At 36.4% G+C, this 17912-nt stretch overlaps 2 protein-coding genes across 5 annotated transcripts in view; one reads left to right on the forward strand and one right to left on the reverse strand.

The window, feature by feature from the left end:
* The window catches only part of HHIP (hedgehog interacting protein), a 73110-nt gene that overhangs the window by 3309 nt on the left and 51889 nt on the right, over positions 1-17912 (forward strand). For all 3 annotated transcript variants that reach the window (XM_068942165.1, XM_068942164.1, XM_068942163.1), the window contains exons 2-4: positions 4372-4567; positions 11884-12040; positions 12828-13029. In XM_068942165.1, coding sequence (XP_068798266.1) covers positions 4372-4567; positions 11884-12040; positions 12828-13029 — 555 coding nt within the window. The remainder of the gene's footprint in view (positions 1-4371; positions 4568-11883; positions 12041-12827; positions 13030-17912) is intronic.
* The window catches only part of ANAPC10 (anaphase promoting complex subunit 10), a 171037-nt gene continuing 156058 nt past the window's right edge, over positions 2934-17912 (reverse strand). Inside the window, exon 8 of one of the 2 annotated variants that reach the window (XM_068942199.1) lies at positions 2934-4138. In XM_068942199.1, coding sequence (XP_068798300.1) covers positions 4073-4138 — 66 coding nt within the window. In that variant the 3' untranslated portion in view covers positions 2934-4072. Of the gene's footprint in view, positions 4139-13606; positions 13792-17912 lie in introns of those variants that run through there. The other variant, XM_068942200.1, reaches the window with a different exon arrangement.

Consider the following 17912-nt stretch of genomic DNA (forward strand, 5'->3'; position numbering starts at 1 on the left):
CTTTTTCATTTTCATACTAGCTTCTGAGTTAAGATGTTGGGTGTTTGAGAATTTTTATGACCAAATTATTGATCTGTATTTATAATGAAAACACTGCCATTGCCTGTGCTTTTGGGAACAGAAATGGAGCCACCACAGTAAGCAGATACAACATTGCACTGCCCCAAAGTAAGATTTTTGCATACTGGTGTTGACATTTAACTCTTTGTCTTCTAGTTTTCTGGAATATCTCCTTGTTTACATAGGGCTACTATGCCCCAGTCAAATATTGCAACATCAGATTTTCTCGAAGTTTGCTTACAGACTCACAGGCAAAGAAGTCCTCTCTACCTTGGATGGTTTCACAGCCAAGGCTGTCAAGGAATGGCTGAAAAGTAATTGTTTTCAAGTGTGCCCTTTTACAATCATTTGTTTGCTCTGGCTCTTTCACCAACAAAGGCTATTGTTGAACACATCCAACTAAACAAATAACTCATCTTGGGGTCCCTTTAACAGCTGCCTTAGTACAATGATCTATTTACATATTACCCTAAAATTGAAACCGAACTCTTTAATGACATAATCCAGCACTATAGTACAGAAGAAGCATATGTTCAACCCAACAGCTGAACAATCTCCTAGGCATATGATTTTTAGACATAAATGCTTGTATATCAAATACAGCTTAATGCAATGACTTATTTCACTGTTGTTTTCTGTTAACGTCAAAATTATATTGCCTTTCTCAAACTAGATACGGCAGGGTACACAAAACAGATTACTATATTCTATATAAAGATTTTCCGTCTATAGTACCTTGTTCTGTTCCTTCTTCTTTGCACTATTCTTTTTGTTGATAAACCAATTTTGCATGCTATGCTTTCCTATGCGTTCCAGGATTTATCTTACCTTTAGTTTACCCATTTTACTTTCATGTGGCTAGTGATTAAAGGATGATCTTACAGATGTTGTAAATTAGTCAGCAGCAGGCATAATCATTATTAGGCATGTTGCAATAAATGTTTGGAAGTTTTACATATTTTCCAGAGCATAGTTAGTTTGAACCACTGCAGTCTGATGGTTTCACATATGACTTTAAAAACTGAAGCAGGAAATTAGTTTATGTTTCTTCAAAAGACCAAAGCCATTGTCAACTTTAGGGTCATTTTAAAAGTAGTGGTCCAAGAGAAAATGCTTTATTCCAATAAGTAAGTATTTCAGCTTTTGCTTAAAACTGTTTTAATATTCTTGGGGGTAAATAGATTATCAGTTTACTGAGATTCAGCATAGAACAGTTGCCCTATCTCCCACCCAGGATAGTGTTATACATCAGACCTCACACAGAGCAAATGTTAACACCCTATTTTGCTGGAGCACTCTAAAAGTTAAATAACATTATACTTGATTTTCAGATAATTGATTGACTCTCATTCCTTAATCTTCCGATTAGCTATTATATGACCAAGATTCATTCCAGAAATGACATGAGGGGGTGAATTCCTGTGGTTAATTCCTGGATAGCAGCTGCTCAGGAGGATTAGGATCCTTTTGTCTTAACTTTGACGACTGAAATGTTGGCAAGCATTTCTTCGGCTGTATCACCAGGCAACGTCAATTATGTTTTCCACAAGAAACAGTAAATTAGCTTTGCCATCCTGCAATTTTTTTTCCTGTTCGAAATGTGCTCTGGAGTCTTCCAGTAGACGTACAGTGTCGTGTGTGCATCACTGTGGAGTTAGTTCAATAAACATACTGAATATTTACCCAGTAATACCTCATGTTTACTTGTACTTCTAAACACACCACCATACTGCTACCACAAGAAAGCCTGCTGCCTGAATGAGATCGACTCACAGATGAAAACATCTGAGACCTGAGCAAAGCAGGTGATAATGTTGAATAGAGGAAGGTTCTCTGAAGAGTTTGTAGTCATCATATAATTTGCTTTGGCAGAAACACCCCAAGCTGGTCATTTCATCCTTACTTTTAGGAGAGGTCCCAGATTCTTTGCTGACATCGAATTCTGATAGGCTGGCATTTATGAATAGTGCTTTTGATCATTCCCTGCTGGCTTAAGACTTCATGCTGTTTGGCAGGTGATGACTTGACTGAACTACATAGGCCACTTCCCATCAAACCTACAGCAATGCAAGGTACCTTGTCAGGATGCCATCATCCCTTAAGAAAGTGCAGCTAATGCAGCATGGATTGCTGTAACCATATAAAGTCTGTTCTCTACTACCTAGATTGGAATCCGAAAGAATATCAAGTCAAGTTCAAAGTTTCAGTTATTAAGTATTTTGTTTTAGTTATATGTTATTACTGTTATATTTTTAGTTCTTGTCTTCAAAGCTCCTTTTCCCAGATCCACCATATCTAGAACAACACCTGAAACTCAAGAAAGACGACTAATGTTAACAGCTCTGCTACTAAGGCCCAAACAAGCAATCTAGCAAAAAGAGTCTGCGCTTTTTGGGCAGATGAAGGGCTTAAGGCTGTGGAAAGAACTCCCCAAGAATTCAGGGCCAAGACAAACCTTTTGCCATACATGCAGCGTGCAATCCATTGATTACTGTCTTCAAGGCAGAAAAAGACAGCCCCTTGCTAAAAAAGGCATGAGACGCAATTCTATTCTAAGGAAAGGTCTGAAGAGAGATAATTAACCATATGTGGCAGATGTTAATCACATAACTTATTTTAAAGGTTCTACGAAGCCAGGCATGATCTGAGAACAGATAGCGTAAAGGACAGAACATTTGATGTCTAATCCTGGCAAATTCGGAAGAATTCTCTCCGAAGCCAATGGCAGCTCTTCCAGAATAAAGATAAAGGCCAAATGCTGTTCTAATCAGTGGTGTAACTTTTAGATGGCCGCTAAGCTTTTAGATGGCATTTTGACAATATATGGTAAAACTAAATGGCTTCTAAATTAAGGTTCCTTTCATTAGGATTTTGTGTAACTGCAAAGGCCATATCATTTATAATATTTTGAATACATAACTATTTAAAACAATGAGGGGTGCATTTCTCTCAAATGTTTTATGTTTATGCAGTTATGTACTGTAAATAAAATGTGTTCAGAATTACATTATTGAAGCAGTGCATCCTAAAAGACAGGTGGCCTGTGAGACAGCATACTCAAGTTACATATCAAAAGTCTTCATGCATTGAATATTCTGAATTATCAGAAGTAATTTAGATAATTCTGATCAGCGTCATGCTGCAAGAGAATAACACATTGCAAAGTTCTTCTACAAATCCGTTCAGAGATATGAACCATAGCAAAACTGTGTCAATATTTTCAAATGCAATATTTACAAATATTTACAAATTTTACAGAATACAGCTATTTGCAGCATTAATATTTCTTAAAATAAGTGTCTTAAAGTCTTTTTTAATAGCTGTATTAAACATGAAGTAGAAAGAACCTGAGCTTTGTTTTTATATTGGAACAGATTCAGTCCCTCTCAACTGAGAACACATTTCCCATTATCCACCATTGGGATAAATGATCGAAAAACAATCCATGTGGTTAACAATAGATGAACAAAGTGCATTGCATTCAAAGGCTAATAAAGACGACAATGCTGTTTTCCATTATTTTTCACCATTTGATGACATTATGCTCTTTAGGCTCCTGTGTTTACTTAAACACATCATCAATCGTGGTTTAGTGCTTCCTCAAGTACTATGCACAATATATGCTCTTTTTTCAGGACAAAGTTACAGTTTCAATATGGAGACAAACAGAATGCTACTTTTTCACTTAAAACCAGAAATGCCTGGAAAGCTATGGCCTTTCCCATCTCCAAATAGTTCCCATTAGAAAGTGCAAAGACCACAGCAGCATTTGAAGCATAAAAAATTGAAGGCACCTGCTGAACTCCATAGCAATCATTTCAGTAGCTGGACTGCAGTACAATTCAAGATACAATGTTTAACAAATAGCTAGATATGGTTTTCCTGACGTGTTTTGATAGTAGAATTTTAGTTTCTAATCTTTAAATTGCTTGAAAAGGTCACCTCCCAACTTGTATTTTTAAGCATTTCTTATGGGAGGAGTGAGCAGAAGGCCCGTTCCTGTAGCTCCTCTTCATATGACTGATGCCTCTAGTGCAACGATTGAGTCCATAGAGAACTTGAGTACGAGTATCCTTATCTGGGAAGGAGAAGCAAGCACTTAAAATCTCACTGCATTAATGATGTATTGCACATTTCATAGTAATAATTTTTGCATTTGATTCTTCCGGAATGGTGACATAAAACATGATGCATTTATACTAACTGTGTCAGTTAAATTAACATTATTTATTACATTAGATCATACAATCTTTTTGTCTAAGATGGGCAAAGAGGTCATGTGTTTATTTGTCTCTGGTTTGTGGCTTGCAGATACTTTCTGTTACCAACAACACAGAATGTGTGAAGCTACTGGAGGAACTCAAATGTGCACACTGCTCACCTCATGCTCAGAATCTATTCCATTCGCCTGAGAAAGGGGAGACACCTGAAAGAGAACTAGCTCTTCCCTACCTGTGCAAAGACTATTGTAAAGAACTCTATTATACTTGCAGAGGTCACATACCAGGTAAAACCTCTAACAAAATACGGGACTAAAAGATGTCTACTTTGAAATGTTGGTATTGCTTGAGAGGTCATAGATCCAGCTCTCAGCTAGGTAAAATACCCCTTTATATGCAGAGGATTTGGCCTCAGCAAAGAGAGAACGTGTCAGGGCCATCATGGTGGATCTTATATAGTAAGGTAGATATTTTGAGCACTTTCTTACCACCCTCCTATTAAACTCTCCATGAAACTCAGGATTATCTGTTGTAATATTTAAAAGCATCAGAAATTATTACCTTTATTGAAGTATCAGCGTGCTCATTCAGAGCATGTAAACAATTAGTTGCCCATCCAAAAGGCTCTTCTAAATGATAGATAGCTTTAAAATGAAAGAAATAAAGGATGCTGGCTCTCTGTAGACACTAAAAGCTGGTCAATAAAGTGTCTTTTCTGGTTTTGTTAACCTAGAAACTGAGGTTTTTTCCATAGAGTTTAAAGCCCATTGAAATCAAAGGGAGCTATTTGATAGACTGCTGTGATCTTTGAATCAGTTCCAACATGCTGTTAACAACCAAATTCTTGACTAACCTAACACTTCCTCACTGTAGTCAGTAGGATTAGCTGGACATAACCAAAACCCAAATTTGACCTGTGTTGTCTAAGACAGTCACCAAATGTGTGCTATCACTTGTAACGAAATCAACAAAATAACTACAAAAGATATTGAAATATTGTCTTAAAGCATTATTATATTAAATAACATCTTTGGTATTCTCAATAGTAAATTATTTATATCATTACGATTGTCATTTTTAAACTATGCTTTTTTCCCTGTCCAAGCACTAGTTATAAAATCACGTGAGAGAAAATAATTAAACTAGTAAGATTTTTTTACTAGCAGCATAGACTAGAAAGCAGAGTTGATAAGGATATGAAAAATGAATTTATGAATAATCATTTTTAACATATGAACAAAGCTTTGTAATATAACATAAACATATTTGAGTAAAGGGTATATAGTTTAAGTGGAGGAGATTTGGAGGAGGGTTTTTTTAACCGCGTGTGTACAGCGTGTACTTGTTTTCTCTGAAATCCCAAGAGTGCAGGGTTTTTTTGCAGTGTTCTTTTATTGACTTGAGAAAACATTTTGAATTGAGTTACTTTTTCCCGTTAGTGTGGTCTAACACGTATCTCAACCCATTCAAATATGAAAATATTATTATTGTCTTTATAAACTAAGAGATGTTTCTAAGGCTTTCTTAAACCAGCTGTTTCTTGCTCTTTATCGCATTCCCCAAAGCAAAGCAGAATAGATCATAGTTGCCAAGACTGCCTGCTGAACAGCGATAACAGATTAGATATTTGAAAAGTTTGGCCCATTTAAGAAGTCAAAGACTTTTTTTTTGACATGAGTTTGTAACTAAAGCAAATGATTAGCATATCCTGCAGATCATGTCCCTCATTATTTGTTTTGTGAAAGTCTATGTTTCTGAGAAAACAATTTTTGTAATCGGAAAAAGTGAAAGATGGAAAAGGGAGAAAGGAGGAGGAGAGACAGAGAGGGAGAGAGAAAGAGAATGGGCTGAGCAGCACAGGAGCTGTAGCCACAGGAACCTCAGTTCTCAGATCAACATATGTGGTGACGAATGACAAATTTATTTTTCTACAAAGTTTGTGTATATGTAAAACTGCTGAAGTGCATCAAGATGTCAAGTGCTTTTTGTGACCACCCAGGTTGCCTTGAAAGATAACCAGATGAAAGCATAACTTTAGCACTGGACAGAGCACTGTGCTTTGCAGAAAAAGAGCTTACATACTTTAGCGTTAGTTAGAATAGGATTTTTCCTACATCAATCAGATGCTAATAATCATTCTAAATACTTGTTCTGAAAGTAGGTTGCACTAACAAAAACTTGTTCCATACTTATATTCACCAACAGGGTTAATTTGGTGATTTGATAGGCATATGTGGTTGTTGGTACATATACTAGTATTTCCTGAAGGTGTTAAGATTTAGGTCCCTCTTCTTGAGAAGATGGCCTGTAGGATTTTAATATAATTTAATATTCTTATACATTCTAAAATACAGATAATTAAAATGACAATTTATGTGGATTTTCTATTTTACTTGTGAGATCTGTCTATCCATAATAAAACTTACTGAAAAAGAAAGAAGAGAAATAGAAAATAATGAAACCACGTTTCAAGTGTAGCCTGGAGGATTAAAGAAAGAGTTGGAAATTAACAGGCCCCGAATCCCAAGTCTCTGCCAGTGATTCACTGTGCATTTGCTAAAAAGTCAAACAGTTTCTCTTTCTCCATTAAGGAGTGCTAATTGTTTCTGAACATCAATACAAAGAAGTTTAAGAAAACTGCTGACTACAAAAATGATTTTCTCTCTTAAGTCCAGCACAAATTGGAAATATTATTAGTGAATGAAGATGCCAGGCATCTTTTCTGGAATTGAAATTTTAACAGTGCACATTAACCAAGAGCACTGAGAAATTATAAATCTTATAATTTTGACAGGATAGCTCCTGAACAAGCTCCAAAATTTCATGTATACGTCTTTTTCCATTTGCAAAGTCAAAAACTCTAGTAGACCCTTGGTTAATTCTTTTAAAGGTATGTTTACCCACAAGTTTATGACTGCATCAGAATTCCCATTGACTTTTTTAGGAATTTTGAATATCCAGTGAATAAATGAACTTGATCCTTCATTCAAACAGGATAATAGCTGTTAGCGTTGTATGGATATGTTACCACAGGAGGGTGTAATGTTTCACAAAAATCTATGAGTATAGAACTTCCCTGATTCATCCCAGATGACTAATTAGGTCACTTAATGAAGTCTCTTCAATCAATATGAATTTTAACTTCTTCAAAGTCATAAGACAAGACTGTCTAATATTTATTATTAATATGGCTAAATAAAGACAGGCATGGCTGATTCTCCCTTTAGGCATAAGCAGAAACTTCATGCATGCCAATGGCAGTGACATGTTCTAGGGAAAAAAGCTGTGCGGCAGCCAGAGAGGGTTCTGCCATCCATGGACATTGGATAGATTTTGAACTAGGTTAACTCCCTGTTATTTTCTTTGGCAGACATGGGTTCCAGGTGACTGTGGGTGAATCCACATCTGGGCCCAGATCTGAATCCAGGCATTAAGAGAACAAAAGCTAGATGTGAATTTTTGAAATCCAAGATAATGGCACCCCAACCCCAAAATGGTAGAAATCATTGGAGAAATTCTGTAACCCACACAACGCCTCCAGAAGTTCTAACACAGCCAACTAATGACTTGCAGAAAAAATTGTAGAGGCTCTTAATGTTACTACTGCTAATAAGAGCAGCAAGATGATTAACCTTGGCTTTGCACGTGTGCAGGTACAAGCAGTGTGTGGGTATCACAAGATTAGGGCCAACAGTCACTTGAAAAAACAGTAGGAAGTGATGTGAGCTACCACTGAATCTATTAGGTTTTGAAAGAATCCATCTGGAATCACCTCTGAGATTTAGTTTTCACTACGAGCTGAGAAGATGAAGGAGAGCATGTTTGTTGTCAACCAATTTACATCTAACTGTAGAAAGTGCAACTCACCAAAAACCCCAGTAAAATGCTTTGTTAATAAAATACAAAACTGTAGGCTCAAGGACAATAACGTAGCTGGAACAAAATAGGTGGGCCTGATTTCTAGATGCTCTTCAAGCCAGTGTAGGTCTACTCAAATAAGTGGTTAATATTCAATCCTGCGTGCAGTGCACACAAGCAAGGGAGCGAACAGTAACTTCACTTGCTGGAAGGGCTTGGACAAATGCTACCATGATGATTCAGTAATATATCAAAGGGAAGAGGCAAGGTAATGGTTAAGCAAGGTAATGGTTAATTCAGTGAGGTAGAATTTGGTGAAGTCACCTGGACCACAAATACTAACGGAGAGAGGAGGTGAGGTTCAGCTGAGAACAGAAGTAACTTTGCTAACAGTTCTGCCTTTGAGTTTGAAATCATGCAATATTCCCATGGTTTTTTAAAAATGAGAACACTGAAAGCCTTCACTGTAACTACCTTAGCTGAAAAGTTTGTTTATCAAAAATAGTTTGATTCTTATTTGCAGGACAGAAAGTTTTAAAGGCACAAAAATATGAGCCTGTGCAAAATCTGACATGTACAAGACTTAAACATTTTGTTTAATCTTCCTCTGAGATTCAAGTTTTCTTTGTTAGCGTAGTCACTGCTCTGCCAGCACCTACCCAATTTGTAGGAAATTTGTAATGATATGTATGATTTTTTAAAAATGTAGTCATAAGTACAGCGATTCACACAGGACCACACATTGCAGTCCTCACGCAGACATAGTTCTCATAGAGGGCAGTGACAGAGCCATAGCTGAGTAAACTCAGATTGAGCAAAAATGAACTTTTTTTTGAATAATTCTAATGCTCTGGGGCACTTGTCATGGACCATTCTTCTGGACGCTGTACAAACACTGAACTAAATGGCAAGCTCTGCAACTAAAGACATTAAAATCTAAGCATGACAAAGGAAACACTACATGGCTATAAACAGGGGAGTACAAGCAAACTGCATTATAATTCTGTCTTTCCTGAAGCTATTTACATGTTGAATCTAGCATATATATCATGGCAGCAGATATTTTTGTAAATTATTGTTTTCTTGTAGAAGAAAATTCCATCCCTAACACACAGGTGAAACTGTCCTTACAGAGGTTACGTTCCTTCCTGTAATGCCATAATTTAGGAATTTACTGATAATGCAGATTTTCATAATTTAATTCAAACCCCACTTTCTAAGAAAATTCCTAAGAAAAACAGAATGTAAGCCGTACATTTCTTTGGAACTTGCGGATGGGTTTGTTAAATGGCAAAAGGCAAATGCAGTACAACACATACTTAAGTGCACCATAAAATATGTCATAAGAAAAAGGGATTAGTCTTACATATAAGAAAAGGCATTGCATAAAGCATTAGTTGAGTGAGTTTGCATCTGATTGTAATTTGAAAGAACATGTACTGAGTAAACAGTATTATCATCATATGATTTGAGTTTTTCTTACTGAAGATAACATTCAAGTCAGAGTAGTTTATCTTTAATAAATAGTAGATAGTATACTTAGAAATTCTACACATCCAATTTGCAATTTCATTTTCTTTAGTGATCTAGGGCATCTAGTGGAAGACACTATTACAGAGAAAACTGTATAGTCTTAAGTCATATAATTCAACAACAAGATTTTACATTACCTTTTGATTTTGGCATTATATCTACAAAATCTTGGAATACTAGTCCATGATTATATCAGAGTTCTTCTTCAGTTGTTCCATTTGAAATTATATCTCCTATTTTCTCCAGCTAACTACAATAAATTAAAACCGGTTCCTCACAGCTGATTATTTACTGAAGCTCCTAATCATGGCAATTAAACTTTTACACTACAACACACCACCATGTGTTTCCAGATATTATTTTATAGAAACAAAGTCAGACTTTGCCGTGTTATTTTTCCAGTATTTTTAAGGGAAGATACATATGAAAAGAAGTATAGTTGGGTGGGAGAGGCTTTCCACTCCACAAAAATTCTGGGATCTAAAAAATTTTCCTATTCCACATAAGGAAGAAATTGAACTCTTTCGAAATTTTCCATGAAGAAAGCCACAGAGAGACCACCCCAGGATAGCTAATAAAGTGGTTGTTAGGACATTTACTTGGGAAATGGGAGACTCGGGGTCAAACTCTTGCCTGACAGATGAGGGGCACTGACATGAATATTCCTCTTCCTAATGAAACACCCTAATTACAGAACATTGGGATGTAGTGACATGAGGTTTGCTGTCTGGTTCTCTCTTTTTCATTTAGACCAGAAGTTCCAGCTTGTACCAGAAACATAATTTTAACTAAAATTTTGTCAAAACTGATAATGTTTCTGAAAAAGCTTTGCTTTTAAGAAATTGGCATTTTCCAATGAAACACATCTGTCCCTGATCAGCTCTTATTGTAAGTTGTAAGCCAGAGGTTTTATGGCCAAGATCTATGGATTACTACAATACTCACAAGTGGTAAAGCCATGCATAAATTAGGCCTCTAATTCCAATTAAGTGCCAATAAAACCTCTATACTGTATCATATAATTCTGAATGCTGTGTAGCCTATGGGTTAAGTCGTGGACCACAGTGCATCCTAACACAGGGTGCCAATAATGCAAAGAGGAATAAAAGAGACTTAAGACAGATTATCTTAACAGATCTTATAGTAAAATAATACACTTATAAGTAGCCAAATTCTGCTGTCTTCGATTTGATACTAATGGTTAAAAATTGGATGAAAATTGCTAGAAATAAGCTTGTGGATAAAAATACGTATTCTTGCTGTCATTAAAACTTGTATAGTATCAGTAGTGGCAGGGTTTTTCCTCACAGGCTCTCATTTTACCGACTTTGTACTTCTCTGGTCTTCAGACTCCTTCCCATTGTAACCTAAAACATATAGCCTACCTTTCATGCAAGCCAACTTAAAGTCAGTTCCAGTGCAGTGTGAGGCACATCCCCTTCTTCAGGGTTCGGAGGCTAAGGAAGCCACAGGACTATGTATTCAGCCCCTCCAGTGCAGGGAATCAAGCAGAGGCTGGCTGCACGGCAATAAGGTGCTGTTGAAGCAGTACTTCTCGCTTTCTGAGACAACTAATTATTCACCTTTCAGACTGTCGCCCTTTGGTGCCAGCATTCCACAAAATCTTTACTGCGTTTCTTCTCCCAAAGTCTTTACCAAAGTTTTTTACTACAGCAAACCACTTTCTAAAAGTTAAATCAGTGAAGAGTTACCATCTTTCATTAATTTTTTGGAATGACAGCTAGTAGCAGAATATGTTAGGTTTTCCTTAAGCAATTAATGACAGTAGGAATTACATATAAAGCCCAAAGCAAGAAAAAAGTTAAATGGAAGCTGCTGAAGCTACTTTACAGCAGATACTACACTTCATTCGTAGGGTTAATATGAAGGAAAAGTATATGACTGCCTTAACTCTGAACTTTGCCTCTGAACTTTTTTAAGACTGAGCTGTTGAGTTGTTTTGAATGAATTGTTTTTTCTTATTTAAGCACACTGCAATTAAGGTTTAATACAAATACAGATGAATAAACAATAAAAGGTAATACTCTATTTTTGTACTTATTCAGAGCAGGCCTCTTTTGCAGATAGTACTTTGTTTAAAACTATTTCTGTTTTCACTCAATGTATAATCTGTTTGAAGATCAGTTTGATGGCACAAAACTGCAGACATGACAACACACTAAATATTTGTATGCTCTTTTGCATTTTTAAGGTTTTCTCCGAACTACAGCTGATGAGTTTTGCTTTTACTATGCAAGAAAAGATGGTGGTGTATGCTTTCCAGATTTTCCAAGAAAGCAAGTGCGAGGGCCAGCTTCTAACTCTTTGGACCACATGGAAGAATATGACAAAGAGGAAGAGATCAACAGGTTCATAAAGATAAATGCTGTTTAATCTGAAAAAAACTAACAAAGCCTGTGGTTTTCACAGTGAACCAGCTCAGTATGTGCTTATGCTCAGCAGCTGTGTTTTCCAGATGTTATTTTCTTTTGCTGCTGCTAGTATAGGTTAACAAAGAAAGTTACATTAGCTTCACTACTGCAGTACCTCTTAGTATTTAAGTGACTAATGATGTGTTGCAATCTTGCCTTCCCTGTAGATCATACATATGACTTCTAAGAAGTGATTTCAACCTGAATTTTCTATTAGTAGACAACCACAATAATTTTATTATTAAAATATCTATGTTATGATTTTCAAGTGTGTTGTTGCCATTATGAAAATAATTAAATTAGATTATTTAAATAAACTGCCCCATAATAAGTCATTATTCTTAAACGGACTGTAGAAAACAAATTTTGTCAAATTGCAGAGTTGCTAGAATTTACTACATTTATTGTCGGGTATAATTTTTCTATTTATATTTTGTTTTCTCTCTTTTTTAATCACATATTTTCTCTCTTATTCCCCTGCATTTCAGATCTAAGATGACCAAATTTTCTTTGTCTTGCATACAAAACAAATTTTGCTCAAGTCAAGTTCAAACTGACTTTCAGTATGATCTGCTTGCATACATTCAAGGAAACAATTTATTCTGCCTTGTATAACTGTTTTTGTAATATCAGTACAGAACTTCATTGTAGCTCTTAGGAACACTGTTGTGTCATGGTTATGAGAAAGAAGAAATTGCTCACTATTTTTTAAAAATTTTTTTAGAAAACACAAGCACAACTGCTTCTGCATTCAGGAGGTTGTGAGTGGACTAAGGCAGCCTGTCGGAGCAGTACATTGTGGGGATGGATCTCACCGCCTCTTTATTCTTGAAAAGGAAGGATATGTGAAGATTTTCAATCCTGAAGGAGACATAATCAAGGAACCTTTTTTGGATATACACAAGCTTGTTCAAAGTGGAATAAAGGTTGGAATTTTTATTTATCTCTATCTGTTTATATTTTAGCCTGTATATAGGGAAAAGGGAAGACATTTTTTCCAGAAAATATTTTAATTTAAATAATATAAAGAAGAGCAAAGATAAGAGACATTACAATCCTAACTGGCAAAGAAGCATAGTGAAAACACTTCTTTGGTTCAGGAAAGGAAAAGATAGCACTCTAATTAACTGTGTTCACATTTTCCTCTGACCTTTTCCTTTTCTTCATTTTTCCTCACTTTCAATCCAGAAGAGACTACACAACACCAGCTTCACACAACCCTATCTTTATCATTTAGTAGTGCTAAAATTGTAACATCATCACAGAGCAGCAAATCTGTTGAATTATGATTTTCCAAAGAATATTCTTAGAAGTCTGTCTTGAGGTTGGTATAACCAGAAAAAAGTGACATATTTCCCTCCTAACAGTTAACACTGGACTTAAATTCTGATCTCACAAACATCATTTCTCTCATCACAGCATTGGCAATCAGATAAATAGGAAAACAACATACAAAAAAAAAAAAGAGAAAAGGAGGTGACTGCACTGTAATCAGCCATCATACAATCCTAAAAAGATGCTATTCTGCTCCTGTAAGGCAACTAGTGGTCCTTTTGTTGATGGAATTCGTTTGGAGCTCCTGAAGGTTCTATAAGTGAGCTCCTAGTGCTTCTTCACCTGTGTTGCTAACGTAAGCAGGCAAGTAGGGTTATCTGGAGTTGCTTCTTGGCAATCATTCCCGTGAAAGTCTGTAGATGTAAATGGAAATTAAGTAAAAAGAATGGTACAACCTGATGCCTACGTTTTATTGTTCCGTTGACTTTTAATGTCCATTGAAGTCAATGGGGGTCTCTGCTTAAAAATTATTGCTGCAGTAAAATCTATTGACAATTAGGTGATTTACTTTTAGGGAGTTCACATGAAAGAGAAGAAGTGCTAATGTATATGTAGTCAGTACCTCAGAGGGAATTATCACAGGCATGTGAAAGTATTTCATAACGGAGAGAGAGAGAGGCCATAAATGGATGAAGGTAGCTTGAGCTTCAGGGGGGCCTTACAGAATGAGATGCAGGATTCCTGAAGGTAAAGAAGACCAGACTCTGAAGAGCGTAAGAAACGTTTTTTCTCTGCACATCTTCCAACTACTAATCCTCTTTGACAGCGTAATTAGCAGGAATGCATTTTTGCTGTTCTATTTTTCAGCTTAGTTGTTTGAAGCCGTAGATGAGTCTTAATGAAGAAGTTGCTAAATCAGCATCTGTGGCTCTCTCCAAATGTTTTAGTATGTGCAAATGGATTGGACACGTGGCCAACTCCCTCCTGTCAACTGTAGCCTTTTCTTCCTTATCTCCAGAATGTGATGAAAAGAAGGGAGCTGGGCACGTCCATCTTCCCCAAAGTTGCAAGGACATGAGGGAGCATGCACTTATAATTGGAAGCTAGGACATGACCCTGGGCTCTGCTATTTAGGAATGTATAGCTTAGTGCAGTGAAGAAAATATTGTCTGATTCTGTTACCTGTGCCCACTGATATTACAGAGAATCCCAATACGTGGCATAGACATAGAAGGAAAAAATAACAATTTTCCAGCAAAAAGCATACCTACATACCCTAAAACACTTGACACATGTTACTTGACCCAGTGATTTACTGCTCCATTGTACTGTGATGAAGACAGCTGTTAGTTACAGAACATTCTACAATTGTTCCTTCAAAGGTCTGTAGCCAAGACAATTTTAATATGAAAATGTCACTACCTGTTTTTTCTTTCAGACTCATTTTCACTTCTGTTATTTTCTGCTAAGTATAAGAGAGATAGAAAGCTTGAGTGAGAACCTCTGGGCTCAGTAGACAAGAGAAAGAGTGAAAATTAATGTAATAGGTTACATTATATGGTGGCTTCCATTAATCTTAAGGTTTCCAAATCTAAGGAAATAATACGGTTAATAAATTAAAATTAAGCCACAGTAGTAAGAAAATCTGGAGAGAGAACTAGAGTATTCAGCATTTCTGTGCAAGTTAAATACAATCTTGAGTACAAGGTTACTGATCTACTAATAGTACCATATTCAGCACTGCTCCATCTCAAGAAATGGCAAAATCCCAGTACTTAGAATATTCCAATGCATTTTTTCTGCTGAGTGCATTATGGGTAAAATTCATTTGACTACTGATATGTTTTAAGCATTAAATTATTTTGCCTAACTTTTTAACAGTAGATTTAGATGCATCAGAACTATTTTATCTTGATACTTAATGAAGGTCTCCTTAAACTCCTTAAACTTGAAATAATCAAATTATTCCTGAGCCCAGTGACGTATGTTGGTCTAAAATATATTGTTCAGAAGGCATCCAGGTATGATTTGGTAACAATAAAAAACGAAGGGCCTACCATTTATCTTGGGAGTCAAATGCTATAATCATCTTCCATAGGTAACCGTAGGGCTCTCACTGAAGGGAATTTCCTCCCAATCATTATATCATTGTGGTCCTTCCCTACAGTCATGCCACTTTTCAATATCCTGTTAAAATTAAGGACCTCAGAACCGTACAAAGTAGCCAAGTTTACAGTTCACTACTGCCAATGGTAAAATCATGTCCCCATAGCTACAAGGTGCTTTTCTGTTTGTAAACCCAAGCTCTGAATTAGCTCTTTAAGTATGGAATTGCACTTGGGCTTCATGTTCAGTTGCTTGTCATCTCTGAGTCTTAAGTCATTTTCAGTTTATTGTTACTCTTGTTACTTGTGACTTCAGATATTTTGTAGTTTTAGTATCTATCTGCTGACTATGGGGTAATACATTCTGCAGCCAGCCTGGGTTGTAGCAAAGATTTCCTGTTGCACTTTGTTTCACCCAGCGGCCAGAGGAGAAATCTCTCCAAAATGGGTATCCTTAAAACTGCCCTTATGGAACTAGCATTTGCACTTGCGTAGAGATCAGTTTTTTAAAACTAGCAATAAAGTTTTAATAGTACATCTCATGGGTGTACTGTGATAAACTGCAAAGCCTTTGAGGGAGGAAAGGGCAGCGCAGGGAAGGCAAGGGCAGAAAAGGAAAGAAAATGCCAATGAAATGGTGTTGGAGATATGCAGTTAAGGATGTATGAGTTAAGACTCCCTGACCATGGCCACCTTCTTCTCTATTATTACACAAAGAGACTATTACACAAAGGCTTAGATTTTAATAGAAATTTTCCCTAAATCTTAAACATACTGACTTGTTTTGTCTTACTTTCAAATTACCTAGTAAAACTAGCTTTCCAAAGTTTTTAAAATGCTACATTATATTTTATAATGCTATTTTAAATGCTACAGTTCCTTGTAATTATTTCAATGGCTAATTCTCTTTGCAGTGAATAAAATGCATAAATTACCTTAACTGTTTGCTTAGCTCAAGTTTCTGAGTAATATCCTTACAAAGAGTTAAAATTCAGATATAGTCATTACTGTATGTCAGTCAGTTTTTATAGAAGAGCACAAGTACCCTTCCGTCCTGCAAAGCATTCCTCATGAGTGAATCCAGTGATTCAGATGGGAATCTTCTGTGACTAGGAATACAGAGCAGGGTTTTCAAGGTGAGGCCCTAAAGAGTGGCACGGAACATACGCAGTAGACCCGTTTTCCACCCATAACAGTTCACATGTTCAGTATAAGGCTATTAAAGTGGACTGTCAGGTATTAAATATGCTGACTATGATGCTATGAGTCAATTACTCCAGAACTTCTCAGGGTGAAATGAGCACCTTGTCTCCATAAGCAACTTTTAACAGCAATGCAGGATTAGTAGCAAAACTTCTACTATGCCCTCTTGTTTGTTTGCATCATGATGTAACATTTAATCATATGATTACATATTACTCAGATCATTCACTATAAAATGCAAATCGAAAATAGAAAAAACACCACTACCTCCAGCATCGACACAGCATGTTTCAAGCTTTTTATAGGTTCACCACTACCTCCAGCACCGACATGGCATGTTTCACGCTTTTTATAGGTTGTATAGCCTCTGCCGTGAAGAGTGCTACTACGGAAAACAAAAATAAACAATGATAAAATCTATTTAAAACTCAGTGTGTCAATAGACTCAGCTTGTCTGTGTTATTTGCTGAATTCTATGTTCAGTTTTATCATTACTAAAACTCCCTGCATATTCTTCTAGACAGTGGATACATATATTTGTTTTTGCATCATATTGATGTACAGACCTCAGTTAAAGCATACGCTTCCCATTGATAGCAATGGGATTTCTGTTACTGACAAAGAACACTGCAATACCTGAGCAATATTCATACTAATTCTCCCATGAGAACACAGTACGTTCAAAGAATGCATTTTCCTCTGAATTCTTATATGGATGATGGTGAAACCAATGCAACTCTCCAGCTTCTTCTTCAACCTGACCTCACAGAACAAGGTGGGGGTCTGCTCCATTAACCAGTAGTTTATACTCCCACAAAGGATATCTTCTGTCATCTGCTCCCTAAAGAGCCAAACTTGCAGTGGCTAATAAATTTGTGACCAATTACTCCCAAAGCTAGAAGTATTATTTTGATGCATGGAGAGAAAGGGGAGCAGCAGAAAGTATACATTTCTCTCCAGGCCTTCAAAGTGGAAGGAGAATTGGGAGATCCTATCAAAATCTCTTCCTTCTTCAACCTAATGGACCTGCAGTGCTTCCAGAGTTACTCAGAAAACTATGAAAAAAGCCCTAAGTCTGTGAAAACTCTGGGAAATAAATCTTTGTTCCACTACACCAAGCTCCCCTCCACCTACGAAAAATATGAGTAGTCCGCTAAATTAACTGTGTTAGATTACAGAATATAAATATGACATATATCACATTATGGACAGTGTAAAATTTCATT

This window comes from Struthio camelus, chromosome 4 (assembly GCF_040807025.1).
Source record: "Struthio camelus isolate bStrCam1 chromosome 4, bStrCam1.hap1, whole genome shotgun sequence".
NCBI classification, from domain to species: Eukaryota; Metazoa; Chordata; class Aves; order Struthioniformes; family Struthionidae; genus Struthio; species Struthio camelus.